This window comes from Suricata suricatta, chromosome 10 (assembly GCF_006229205.1).
Source record: "Suricata suricatta isolate VVHF042 chromosome 10, meerkat_22Aug2017_6uvM2_HiC, whole genome shotgun sequence".
Taxonomy (NCBI): Eukaryota; Metazoa; Chordata; class Mammalia; order Carnivora; family Herpestidae; genus Suricata; species Suricata suricatta.
In genome coordinates this window covers 108,679,602-108,694,505 of record NC_043709.1, presented here as the reverse complement: position 1 = coordinate 108,694,505, position 14,904 = coordinate 108,679,602, and the positions used below count along the sequence as shown (strand labels likewise).

Here is a 14,904-nt window from a genome sequence, read left to right as displayed (position 1 = left end):
TGATTACTGCTTAGGCTCTGAACTTTAGAGTAATCCTTGATTCCTCTTTCTTTTACATTTTACACCCTTACTCAATCCATCAGCAGGCCATCTGAATACACTCTAACATTCATCATTATGTCCTGTCTGTCACCACCAGTGAGTTCAAAGCCACCACCACCTTTGGCCTGGATTATAGCAATAGCCTTCAAATAGTCTCCTTGCTTGTAAACGATCTCCCTGCTTTCATTCTTGTCTCTCTTGATCTACTCTCTACCCAAAAACCACTGTTCCCTTAAAAATAAAAAAATAAAGATAAAACTCAGTATCCTTCAAAGGCCTTCCCGTCACACTGTACAACAAAATCAAGTCTCTATCATGGCCTATAGATTGGAGTATATCATCTGGCCCCTCATGTCTCCCTGGTGTCACCGACCTTTCCTAAGAACCTTTTATTCACACTGTCCTCCTTGCTGTCTTTGGTGATGCTGGGCAGGCTTCTCCCTCAAGGTCTTTTTATGTTTCTCTGTGTTCCCTTTGACTGGAACACCCTCCCCCCAATCTTCCCATGACTAGCTCCGTCCTTTCATTCAGGTCTTAGTTCAGATATCTGATTCTCAGAAAGTTCTCCTTATCCTTAAAAAAGTAGCAAGTTTCTTCACTTTTTATCCTCTTACTCTATTTTTATTTTTCTTCATACTATCTGTCCTTATATTTTATATCAGCTACTAATATATGCTCCCTCTTGTCAGGATCTTTGCTTGCCTTTTTCACTATTGGCGTTTAACACCTAGAACAGGGCCTAGACATGGAAATGTTTATCGTTAAGTCATGGCATGATTTTCAAAGGCAGCAAGATAGGCATTCTATTCAGGTTTGCTATCCTGTAACCTAAATTGTTTCCAAGGTATCTTGGTAATATTTCTCCACATTACTGGTCCCCGTGTTAATAGCTCCTTTCTGACCTTCATCTGACCACATGTTTCATATATAAAACCTACTACCTTTGCATCCATCAGAAAAATCACCAGAAAATTGGCTTTCAAGTTCATTAGGGATACTATGATTTGTTTCTATAGTGGTATCTCTTGTTTTCACCAGTAGTTCTACCAGTGCTTTGCAGATCCTTTTCTTTGACTCTCAGATGGAAATACTCTTCTGCATTGTCCCTATTGTCCCTGCTAAGACTTGCATAGGAGCCAATGCAGATGAATAGTCTTTGTCTTCAGTAGTTCCTTGGTATCAATTTCTTTCTTCTTTTGGTATTCTCCCCAATTTCAAATGTTCCTTCACAGACCTAACCTTAACTTATCTAAGGAAAGCTTGGTCCTGTAATCCTGATTGCCATTCTCTCCCCCTTATCTTGTGATTTTGTGAGCATTATTTCCAAAGTCCTGAGAAGACAGGTTGATCCTTGATGATTCTGTGTCTGCCATAATTCTTTTTGTTTGGTTTAGCCATCATCTTAGAAAGGGTCTAATTTGTTCTCTGTGAGATATATGACTTCTATTATGTACACACAGAGGGCAGAGTTCTCCCACATTCAGGTTTATCGATATGCATGATCCTTTGATATAACAAAGTGGACATGTGCCCCAACTACAACACAAACCCTTCAAATATCCTATGCAGTTGAATAATTGGATTTTTACAGTTAGAATTATGTTGATATTAATTTGATTGTTTAGAGTTGACACCTATCAGGATCTTATAAAGGAAGGATAACTGGCAAAAGTTTCTTAGCCTTTAATACGTAAGTATAGAGCCAAAGTTCAAGCGTAATTTGTAGAACAGTCTTGTTTTGCACATGAAAAACTGAGGCAAAGCAATGCAGAAATAGAAGAAACCATATGAAAATTGAGTCTTCAGAATAAAAATGGTTAGAATCTAAACTTTAGATTCTTAGAGGAAGCAACTTGCCTTACTAGAGTAAATAGAACACAGTAACTTGTACTGAGAATAAGTAGTCACTGGTTCCCAGAAAATGAGCTGTTTTTATTATTATTTGCTTTCCTTTTTAATTAGGCCAATACTTAGTTTATGACACCAACATTTATTTTTCCTACACTGAACATTTTAGTAGAATGCATTTTGAAATCTAGTTCTAAAATTAAGGGAAATATCTGTTATGGTATAAGCAAAATAATTAAATTGAGATGAAAGGGATCTTATCTAAAAAAGATAACTTAGTTACCTCTAAAATAATGTGTATATGTGCTCTGTAACTCAGAAATGACAAGATAATTCAACTAACCTCTTTAATTTTTGTAAGGCAGCAGACAAGACACTGTCTAGTACATTTTTTATAGTGTGTTAGAACTGTTGCTTTCTGCGGAGGGTTGAGAGTGAACTCTCAGTCATTTCACTTACTTGATCTCTTCCTGATTTATGTGATGTCATGTGACGTTCAAGTTGGGTTCTGTATGCAAAGGTGTAACTACACAGGGAGCAACTAAAGTTATCTTCATTCTTTTCATGGCGATATTTAATGTGTTCTTTCAGAGAGGTAAAACGTTTATAGCCTCTATCGCAATATGGGCAGGTGAGTAACTGGGAAAATGCATCTGGTGTTCCTGTAAAAGAAAGATCATACATTTTGAATTTAAAACATTCAAAAAATATTACCAAAGCTACCACTGAGTCTCTCAGCTACGAGCCAGATATTATGCTACCCACTTTATATTTGATCTTTAATACAATGATACTCATCTCTATTTAATAAAAGAGAAAATTGGAGGCTCAGAATGGCACCATAACTTAAAAGTCACATGACCAGTAAGTGATAAAATCAGGATTCAAACATGTGCTGTCCGACTTCAAAGTCCCCTATCGTTTTACTAACCCGTAAATCTTCCCTTCTTGTTGCGTGGTTAATTAGACAGAGAAAACAAAGGTGAAATTAGAATAGAGGTTACATTTGTAAATGTACACATATTAAAGGACACTTGAACATCATACTAGAATCTTTCTACTGGTAACAATGTTATCACTATTTATTTAATGTTCATTCTTTCAAATTTGGAAATGACACTATACGATGATTATCATCAGACAGGAAGTAGTACATATTTAGACTATGTTTCCAAGATACCCTTGCAGTTAGGTGTGGCCATAGGATGAGTTCAGACCAAAATAGCTGAGTACTGGGGGTAAATGAGGAGCCAGAGCCAGATCTAGGCCTGGCCCACAAGGACCTCCTATACATGGTTCTTCATGTCCTTTCCCTTACTGAAATACAACGATTCATTTTCTATGGAATTTTATATGGATAAATAAATAGGATGCTTTCAAAAAATAAAGGCAATACGGGAAAACTGGAGTTCACAGACTAAATCACATTTTTACATATGGAAACATCTAAGCATGACAATCCTAAAACATGATACCATTTTGCTAATTAATACTGTTTAAGAGTGGTTTTCCATATTTATTTCTTTACAAAGTAAGTTCCTAAATGGTAACTTATTGTAAATAGTATCTCTATCTTCATTTTGAATTTCTGATTGAAAAAGATTATCAAAGAAAATTTCATTACAGTCTCAAAATCCTTCATAAACATATATTATCTTTATTGAAATTCAAGTCCATATAAATTAAAAGTCTTGCTCAATAACCAGCCTGCAAATAATAGACTGACCACCTGATCCCACATAGCTTGTTAATTACATCGAAATATGTATCAAATATATGAATAAAATCAAACAACCAAACCCCCCAAGTTTATGGGTATCTTCATTATCAGCCAGCAAGGCAACTGGAACCAGAGACCTTTCTGTTGGTGAGGCCTCTAAAATGACCTACTTCTGTGAGGATTAGATTAGTCACATGAAATTTTTTTGGAAATCATGTTATGTTTTGTCTAGTATGAATTTCCTACTTGTACAGACAAATAGAAAATTAACATTTGGGGCCTTCTTGCCACAGTACTGAGGCCCCAATATTGATGTTAGCTGGTTCCAGTGGCCAAAGTCCAACTTGGCCACTGCAGGTGCTTCATCATTGGCACCAGAATCACAATGTGATTTCCATGACTTAAGCTGCTCATACTCCATAGCGTCATACAGCTGTCTGCTCTCATTATGTTCTATGTTCTTCTTTGCCTTCATCATTAATAAACAAATTACTAATAATTTTATAAAATGATAGGTTGCTCATATTTTGCCAGCAAGTTATTATTTTCATACATCAATATCTACTGAATTTGTTACACATATGAAATATGAATTTATTCTTTTAGGTATTAGCATAAAACAATGAAAAGTAAACCTGAGTATTTGACATGATAAACAAATTACAGAATCAACAGGCTTGAAAATTAAATAAGTTTTGTTTGTATTTTTGAAAAATACTGGATATATACATATTTTTAACATCACTTCTTAGCAATGCAGTCTTGTCCTGTACGGAAGAAAATTTTTCTTTTTAGAATTCTTACAATAAACTTAAGGTAGCCATTCAAGACAACTAAAAAAATCCAAACTAGGTCTATTTTTTTGAATAATATCCTTATGTATTTGTGACTATGAATATGATTATTTAAAAAATATTTAATTTTTGTATCCTAAACTTCCTTTGCTAGGTAGCAAACATTTCAAACTGATAGTAATAACTGATATAAAAACTTTGAAAAATTTTCACTTGTGCCCCAATGATTCAGAATTTGTGATACTTCAACCTGCTGGAGTAAAGTTTGCCTTTTCACAATTTATGAAGTGCAAGAGAGTGTGTTTAATCTACTAAAACTTTAAAAACTTAAGGGCTTCTGAGGATAATTAGATGGTGCTGGTGTGAAAGAACATCTATGGTGAAATATTTTATTAGCAGTATACCTGAATGTAATGAATATCTGAATTAAAAACATATTCTGTAATTCAAATGTTTTACTAACTGAGAATGGTTAGAGCACTAATTTTTATGGGATTTTACTGTGTTGACTAATAACAGTGTACTTTACAACATTTAACCTTATTTGATCTGTACAATGAAACATTAGTTTTCATTATTTTCTTTTGCTGAGGCTTTCTTAAAAATTCTTTATTACATAAAAATTTATATATGTACACATACACATTAATAACTTATTTCCTTTTCATATTTATTGTAACCTATTGCTTCTTCAGGTGAAATTTTAACAAATTTTCTTTAAGGAAAAAATCCCCTGAGAAATGAAAGTAGAAATGGTAGGACCCTACAGGATTATAATGCCTATAACTCCAGACTCTCCAAATATGCAAACAGATCAACAGAACATAAAGCTGTGATGCTGTGCCCCAGGAGCAATAATCAATAGTCTTCAAAAATATGTCCCTTGGGCACACTGCAGGTATGAGTTCTAGAGCACCCTACTTCTATTTCCTTTGTCACTGATTTAGTTACAGAAAATCGTACCTATTCTGAGGTGATATTTCTGCTCTTTTTCCTAGCTGAATCCTGATTTCAGGAAGGTACAGCTGACTCTCTGCAATGAAATCAGTTTTGTTTTTCATACCATTCTTCTCAATTTCTTTCAAATATTTTAAATGTGATTGATACAATAACATTTATTTAGCACCAAAAAGTTGAGATACTTAGGTATAAATCTAACAAAATATGTATGAGATTTATATGAGGAAAACTATAAAAGCCTGATGAAAACAATCAAAGAACTAAATAAATGGAGAGACATTCAATGTTTAAGGGTAGGAACTTAATATTTTCAAGATGCCAGTTCCTCCCAACTTGATCTTCCCAACTTGATTCAATGCAATTCCACTCAAAATCTGGAGATTTGTTTTATGAATATTTACAAACATTCTAGTGCTTGTATGAAGAGGCAGAAGACTCAGAAGAACCAACGCAATATGGAAGGTGAAAAATAAAGTTGGAGGACTGACAATACCTGACTTCAAGACTTACTTTAAAACCATAGTCATCAAGACACTGTGGTATTGGTGTGAGAAACAGACCAATGAAACAGAGAGCCAGAAATATTCTCATAAATACAGTCAACTGGTCTTTGACAAAAGAATAAAAACAATACAATGGAGTGAAGATAGTCTTTTCAACAAATAGTAATGGAACAACTAAATATCCAGGACATGCATAAAAGTGAATCTAGACACAGATCTCACACCCTTCACAAAAATTGGAAAAAAAAATGGACCACAATTTGAACTGTAAAATGCAAAACTACAAAGCTCCTAGGACATAACAGGAGAAAACCTAGATGACCATGGGTATGACAATACTGTTTCTAGATACAACACCAAAGGCATGATCCATGAAAGAAAGATTTGGCAAGCTGGGCTTTATTAAAATGAAAACCTTCTGTTCTGTGAAAGATAGTATCAAAAGAATTAGAAGACAAGTTACAGACTGGGAAAACTACCTGCAAAAGACACATCAGATCAAGGACTATTATCTAAGATATCTAAAGGACTCTTAAACTCAATGATAAAAAAATCAAATAACCTGATTACAAAATAGTCCACAGACCTTAGCAGACACCTCACCAAATAAGATACACAGATGGCAAATAAGTATGAAAAGATGCTCCACATCATATGTCATCAGGGAAATGCAAATTAAAACAATAAGATACCACTACACACCTATCAGAATGGTCAAAATCCAAGACACTGATACCACAAAACGCTGGCAAGGATGTGGAGCAACAGAAACTCACACTGCTGGTGGGAATGCAGTGGTACAAGTGGTACAGCCTCTCTGGAAGACAGTTTGGAAGTTGCTTACAAAACTAAACATACTCTTATCTTACCATATGATCCAGCACATGCACTTCTTGGTTATTTACTCAAAGGAGTTTAAAACTTATGTCTGCACAAAAATCTGCACATAGATGTGTATAGCAACTTTATTCATAATTGCCGAAACTTGGAAGTAACCAAAATGTCCTTGAGCAGGTGAACAGTTAAACAAGTTGAGGTACATCCAGACAATGGAATATTATTCAGTATGAAAAATAAAGCAGCTATCAAGCCATGAAAATACATGGAGGAACCTTAAATGTGTATTAGTAATTTAAAAACAACAACTTAAAAAGGCTGCCTGATGTAGAATTCCAACTATCGGACATTCTGGAAAACGCAAACTATGGAGACACAAAAAGATCAGTAGTTTCTAGGGGTGAGGGTAGGTGGAGAAAGATGAACAGGCAAAGCAGAAAGGATTTTTAGTGCACTGAAAATATTCTATAAAGATATTATAATGATGGACACATGTCATTATACATTTGTACAAACCCAAAGAATGTAGACCAAAAATGAACCCTAAGGTAGACTATGGACTTTGGGTGATTATGATGTGTCAATGAAGGTTCACCCTTGGTCAAAACTGTACCACTCTAGTGAGTTATGTTGATAATGGGAGAAGCTATGTACACGTGTGGGCAAGGGGTATATGGAAAATATCTGTACCTCTAACTTTTGTTGTATGCCTAAAACTTCTCTTAAAAAGTCTTTTTTAAAAGTTGATTATATGAATATTAATTTATATCTATCCTTGAAACTGGGAATCCTAGAAAAATCAAATAAACATTTCAAGTAGCTTCTTAGTTCCTGGTGTAGATATTGCACACTATTTCTTATAGTATTTGCATGCTATCTGCATCTGTTTCTAGTGAATGGAAGGGGAGAATGATAGCTTATTTCCTTCCAGGAGAGTATGAACATAGTAGTATAGCATTTTGCCACTTAAAAAATGTTTATTTATTTTTGAGACAGAGAGAGAGAAAGAGAGAGAAAGAGACAGGCAGTGGGGGTAAAAGCAGAGGGAGAGGGGGACAGAGGATTTGAAACAGGTCCTATGCTGACAGCAGAGAGCCCAATATGGGGCTTGAGCTCATGAATCACAAGATCATGACCTGAGCCAAAGTCCCACGCTGAACCGACTGAGCCACACAGGTGCCCTGGCACTTTACCACTTTTTATACACTGGCTGTTCATATCAGAATGAATGGACTAGACAAGATATTAAAAAAAATCCATTTGTCTTCAGATGAGATACCCATGTTCTACTTGCTATAACGGTGGGGAAAAAAATCAAGAGGCAGTTTATGGTCATCCTAGCTCCCTCTACTTGCTACCATGTGAGTGAGTGGAAATCAATAACCAGGCACTGTTTTAAGCATTTCACTACAGTGATGTTATCACTATATACATGAGATGCCACTTATTTAATACTGCTATCATAAAAATGTCCCATTCATTAAGGAGATTATTTTCTATAGGCACCTACAATAAATTCTAGTTTTGGAAAGTGTTCCCTAGAGTGGAGTAGGTTTCCATTAGAGAGTTATAGAAAGAATCCTTTAAAGATGACAGTGAAAACAACTGTGAAGCTCCGTTTACCATTTTCATCATGACCACTGGCTTCTGGTGTGCCCTGCCTCTGGTCCTCTTCAGGTGCCTCAGGGTAAATGACAGCGGTGTCTTGTTGTTGCAGGAATTCTTCAACATTAGGATCATGGTTTTGTTCATTTTCTGCATCTGAGTCACATTCATCATCTTTTACTAAAAGAAATGCATACTTTATAAAAAGCAATTCACTGCCAACTTGTTACAAAGCTTTTCTAGAGAAGAAATTATTTACCTTAAGAGAATACATTATTGTTCTTGGATTTATAGGAAATATTTACCAAAAATTAAAAACAAAATTCACTCATTCTGTTGTCCTCTATTAACTCTTTTATGTTTTTAAAAATGTTTATTTATTTTGAGAGAGAGAGAGGAGGGAGGGCAGAGAGAGAGAGAGAGAGAGAGAGAGAGAGAGAGAGAGAGAGAGAAAGAGAGAATCCTAAGCAGGCTCCATGCCATCAGTGCAGAGCTTGGTGTGGGGCTTGATCCCATGAATGCAAGATCATGACCTAAGCTGAAACCAAGAGTCAGAAGCTTAACTAACTGAGCTACCCAAGTGCCCCTATTGAGAAGTCTTAGAAAGTATATTTTTACAATATCTCTTTTAAACTTTAGAGTTGTACTTCTAGTCCACTATATTGATAAACAAGACATAGAAAAGCTAATTGGCTGAATTCTTAATTTCTCCATGATAAACTAAGGAAAAAAGGAAGAGAAAACCTGAGTTCTCAAACGTTAGTCCCTCCTAGCAACCTACTGGATATTAGAGTTGTAGCTTAAATTTGAATCATTCTCAATATAAACCACTTTGAAGTTCAGTTCAGTTATGTGATTTCTTAGAAAACAGTATTAATAGTTATCTATAAGTAGAAAAAGTTTTAGCAAGACTCAGAGAGTATCAACTCCATAAAACTGCTTATCTCCTTTAATATCCATATGTATATACAAAGCTATTCTCTATTTCTGCCTTAATAAATGTTTAACAATGGGATTAGGGCAGAGGCATTTTTTTCCCTTCAGTTGGAAAGATTCAAGAGATAATGGAATGCTTTCAACTTTGAGAAGTACTCCAGAGTGCCACTGAATTTCTAAAGCAGGATTGCTGCACTTCAGTTTTCCTCCATTTTCTCCGCTGGCTCCAGAGGACGGTGTCCACTCCATGGTGGTGGTAACTGTAATGGGTTGTATGGCTCTCTGGTGTCTTATGGCTGACTTTTTTATACACTTCAGGCTGAACTTCCAGGTCTGAATTTATAGAACAGCATTTCCCAGAAGACTAAAATAGGGCCCAATTGACATGCTGAGGTATGGGCATGTTTTTGTTTACCAGTTATTGAAAGAGTCTTGCTAAATCTCCTGCACAGTGGTAGCAAATGAACTCCCCATGGCAGCTGCTGTTTAAAACCTTAAAGCCAATGACATAGTAATCATGGTGACCCACTATTTTCCCTATTCTTTTTAATACAGCCAATAGCTATCAATTATTTAGCACTAGGTTACTAGATCCAGGGGTAAGTGAAGGCTTTTTAAGAGGTAAGCTGGTCCTATGGGTATTAAGGGAGTTTGTTTCTAAATCCTCAACTTCTGTGTATATTCTTTCTTAGAATTCAGAAGAATCTTCTCTTCACCACCCCCTTTTCATGGTATCCTTTGCTTAAACTTGTTAAAAAATGTTTATGTATTTATTTTTTTGAGGGAGGGGTGAGCAAGAAAGGGGAAGGGGGGAGAGAGAATCTCAAGCAGTCTCTGCACTATCAACCTGGGGCCCTGTGTGGGGCTCCATCTCATGAACTGTGAGATCATGACCTGAGCCGAAATCAGGAGCCAGATGCTTAACCAACGGAGCCATGCAGGCACCGCAACCCCCGCCTTTGCCTAAACTTAAAAGGAAGAAGAGAAAAAGGCATATCCAAATACATTAATATGGTGCATTGTCTTGGAATATAAAAACCTTCAGGTTGACAAAGGAAAACATTCAAAATACGGAATGGGAAAAGCTATTGATTAATCAAGGCAACTTACACCCACCATATGCCTTCTAGTTTTTCTGTTTACAAGGATTTCTACTGGGGGTAAAGCCTGGTGACTGAAATGGGGATATTTTGGACTTGGGAAGCTCTGAAATCAACTATACAATAGTAAGGCAAAGGGATTGAGAGTACTTTTCCTTTAATTACCCCACCTGTTCAATTCTCTACTATTAAAAATTTCACTTCTCTTCAAGACCCCGGTCAGAGCAAAGCAAAGAATATTTTCAAAAATCATTCCTACAATCTGTCATAGATGGAAAAAGAAGCATTTTTGAACAGCTAACATAGTACGAGTCCATGTCACTACGTGTTTTCAAGTTAAACCAGAAAATACTCATAAATGAAATTTAAGTTTTATGTGATTTATTGATTCCAATAGGTTACAAGATGCTTAAAAATATTTTTATTAAATTACATTTATTTCAATTTTAACTTATAAAAAGTTTATTTTTCTATATCCTAGTGTGTGTGTGTGTGTGTGTGTGTGTGTGCGCGCGCGCGCGCATGTGTGAGTGTGCACGTGCATGTGCACACACACACATCTAGGCTAGATGCTAGAATAATGAGTTTTATTTACTTTTATTAAAAAAATTTTTTTTTGGTTTATTTATTTTTGAGACAGAGAGGGACAGCACAAGCAAGGGAGGGGCAGAGAGAGAGAGGGAGACACAGAATCTGAAACAGGCTCCAGGCTCTGAGATGCCAGCACAGAACCCGATGCGGGGCTCGAACCCACAGACCACAAGATCATGACCTGAGGTGAAGTTGGACACTTAGCTGACTGAGCCACCCAGGTTCCCAGCTCCCATTAGAATAATGAGTTTTAAATAGTATACATTTTGCAGAATTATAAAGTCTGTATTTTAGGCATGAAACTTGTATCTTCTAAAGGTACTACTCATTTAGAGACAAAAATTTTTATAACTTATAAAAATTATATTAGATATAAATAACCTCACTACTGAATAATCTATTGTTAAAAAAATTATTGGTTTTAATTTTAATTCCAGTCTAGTTAACATACAGTGTTATGTTAGTTGTATGTGTACAATGTAGTGATTCATGGTTAGACTTTGTATGTTTCTCATTATTTATAATTTACATGTTTCTCATAGAGGACTTTTTATAAAATCTCTCAAATAGTGTATTGGCAAAATTATTTGAATTAGAAGAGTGAAAACATACTTTTTTCCTGAAAGTCTGATCTGACTGATTGGTATAACAGTAATACCTGGTTTTGCTAGTTAGGTCATTAGGTACAAAATTTCCAGAAACTGAATGAACTAAGTTTGTAGCTCTAAGGCATGGATGAAAATATTGTTACCTCATGTGGTAAGATAAAAGGATTTTTATAAAAAAGTACTGGTAAAAGGTACTGAAATTAACAATATTTCAATTTCCCCAACCATTTCTGAATATCTTAATCAAGGTGCCTCTAAAAGTGAGAGGAAAAAAATAACAAAAGCCAAGAAGAGATATCATCACGTCCTTTGATCAGTACGTGTTGGTAAAGCCTTCTTGGTATAAGGCCCAGAAAATCAGGGCGTGGCTGATTCTAATGACTGGGAAACAAATTCTTGAGCAAATTAGATAGCTTTGAATTTTTGCTCTCAACAGAACAGAAGAAGCATTTCAGAGAGTTGTCAGTTAACCACACTGAAAATATTTTATTGACATAAAACCGTAACCCTCTGCACATAATTCAAAGATGTCAGTTCTCACAAAAATGTACTACACCTTTTTATTTATGAGAATAAGGTTATCTTGGTGCTAAACAAACCACAGAAACAGTATCAATGCTGAGCATTTTTTTCCTCTAGAAATAAGTAATGTTAAACTACTGATAAATGAACTTATTAAGGAATACTTCAGCTCCTTTAATTTCATTTCCAGTAACATTTTTCTTTAATAATTATCTATTAGAATTTGTACGTATTTATGTTGTGGTCAACTGTGTAGTACTGATAATTACATGATAAATCCATAAATTAAAAAAAATCTTAAGAGTCTGTCTCTAGAAATTAAAAAGAAACTTAAATTTCAATTTATATACATGTTTTTCCTTATAAAGAAATGACAGCTGATCAAAAATAACTTCAAATAGGAAATACATACTATATTAGCATCAAATTTTATATCATGAGTTCAAGGAGTAAACACTAACATTTCTGACTCTTAAAGAGCGTACTCATATTTTAAAAAAACTGAATGATTAGCAGGCATTAAATTGTTACGGATTTTCCATAGAAGAGTGATATTAAAAATGTAACTACTTATACTTAAAATGAAAAAAATTTAAAGGTACATTAACAAATATGTGAGACAGTATATAATCAGTCTACATAATATAAAATTTGGAGGACAATAATACTACCTCTTAGGGTACTCATGAGAATTAAATTAATATAGTATGTGTTTAGTACTGTATCTGTACATGGTAAGTCCTATGTAATTGTTAGCTATTTTCTTCAAAGTAGTCCTGTAAGGTGAGCATTATAATTTCTCAATTGAAAGTTTTCTCAATATAAAAAACAGGATCAGAAAACTTAGATAACTTCCAATATTACATCATAAAAAAATGTTCCTATTAGGTCAAATATTTGGTATTAGGGATATGGTATCAAATTCTGGTCTTTCCAACTAAACTACACTGTCTTTGTGAGCCTGTGTCTAATCAAGACACTTTCAAGATGAGACCAGAAATTCTGCAGTTTTACACATAAAGTGTTGGGTGTGCACGCTGTAAAAAAGTCAGTTTGAAAGCAAAATTTCAAATAAACTTACAAATGTAAATAGTAGAGATATGAGTAAATATATAGAATCATAATGATAATTTGGCTTTCTTTAGATATGACAAACTCAGAGCTGACTGTCAAAGTATAGAATTACTTTGGACCATAGAACCATTATGACCATAACCACTTGCCAAAATGTAGAATTACAGGGCTATAATCATGAATTAGAGCAGGAGAGAGGGGCAAATATTTAATATAAAGATTTAACATTTTTATTTAGCTATCAATAATTTCCTTTGGAATAAAGTATCCTTCAACTTCTTCCTATCTTCCAATTTTCAAACTTGGCAAAACTATTAACTATATAAACAAAAAAGGGATGCTCAGAAGGAACAAAGGAGGTTTTGGGTGAATTTTTCACTCTCTGAATACTAAGCTGAGACCTCAGTTCTCTTCATGAATTGCAAAAGGAAGTAAGTCAGCTGAAGAAAGGATCTGACAAAGTTCTGAACTAATGATGATGACCTCTGTGCAATGTTTTTGTTTACATTGTCAGCACATTATTCCCTAGAAGTCAAGGAAGTAACAAAAGCAAAGACAAAACATAACTTTCAAGTTTAAATGCTTGAAAGTCTCAGAGGTCTAATTTTTACCCTTCTTTCCTCAAAACTACACTTCTCAGGGCTTTATTCAATGTTTGCTTGCTCCTAACTTCCCACATTCCAGGGAACTCAGGCTGCAGGGATCAGCTTCCTCTGGGTGGAGGGACCATACATTTCAGCAACAATTTAAGTTAGTACGGGGGTTGCCTTAATTTCCAGATGTGATTTTTTTTGCAGAGAGGGGGAGGGGTGAAGGGAATTTATATACTACTCAGTACTTCAAACTGAAAGAATGTATTTATTTTTGTAGTGAAGAGCAAAGTATGAGGAGAAATTCATATTTGGCATTGTGAATGTTTGTTTTGATAGCATTTTGCCTAAAAGGGCATAAGATGCCCTGTAACTCTGGTTATAGGAGTCATGTAACATTTAGTAAAGGAGTAATAAACAGCATTCTTTTGCATTCATTAATACTATTTATTAATAACACATATCTAGTTTATAAATATTTTATATAATGTGTAAGTTAGCATGACAAACACTTGATGACATACATATTGAATACATTATTCATGCAAGTTAAACACAACCAAGTTAAAGGCAGAATATAAAATCTTAGGCAGCAGGTACCATAAATCATCACATAGCCCAGTATTATTTAATTAATTTGGAATACATCTTTAATAACACCACAAAGATTTACTCTTGGTTTTACAGAACTGACTGCCAAGTATGGCAAGGCTTGATTATATTATAGATGAAAATCTATTTTTGACATATTACTATGAAACATACTCATCTTACATAATGGAAGATAATTTATAGGGCTCGATGGAATATTACTAGAATACTGCTAGCTACAAAACTAGAATTGCTAAATCAAGAGAAAGATAAAGCTAAATTTATTCAACACTATATGATAGAAATTTCTAATTTATGGTTGAATATATAAAATACAATACAAAGTACTTATACTATTTTTAAGTATATTTTTAAGATAACATTTTTTAAAAAATTGTTTTTAATGTTTATTTATTTTTGACAGAGAGAGAGGGAGGGAGGGAGGGAGGGAGAGAGAAGGGGAGGGAGGAAATGAAGGGGAGAAAAGAGGGGAGGGAGGGAGGGAGGGAGGGAGAGAGAGAGAGAGAGAGAGAGAGAGAAGGAGAGAAGGCTGGGTAGGGACAGAGAGAGAGGGAGATGCAGA

The 14,904-nt window shown here is 34.8% G+C and overlaps 1 protein-coding gene across 4 annotated transcripts in view; it reads right to left on the bottom strand.

Moving 5' to 3' along the window:
- Window positions 1-14,904, bottom strand: part of ZEB1 (zinc finger E-box binding homeobox 1) — a 190,952-nt gene that overhangs the window by 14,615 nt on the left and 161,433 nt on the right. For 3 of the 4 annotated variants that reach the window (XM_029954987.1, XM_029954986.1, XM_029954989.1), the window contains 2 exons: window positions 8,328-8,489; window positions 2,350-2,552 (listed from right to left, as the gene is read on the bottom strand). In XM_029954987.1, coding sequence (XP_029810847.1) covers window positions 2,350-2,552; window positions 8,328-8,489 — 365 coding nt within the window. The remainder of the gene's footprint in view (window positions 1-2,349; window positions 2,553-8,327; window positions 8,490-14,904) is intronic. The other variant, XM_029954990.1, reaches the window with a different exon arrangement.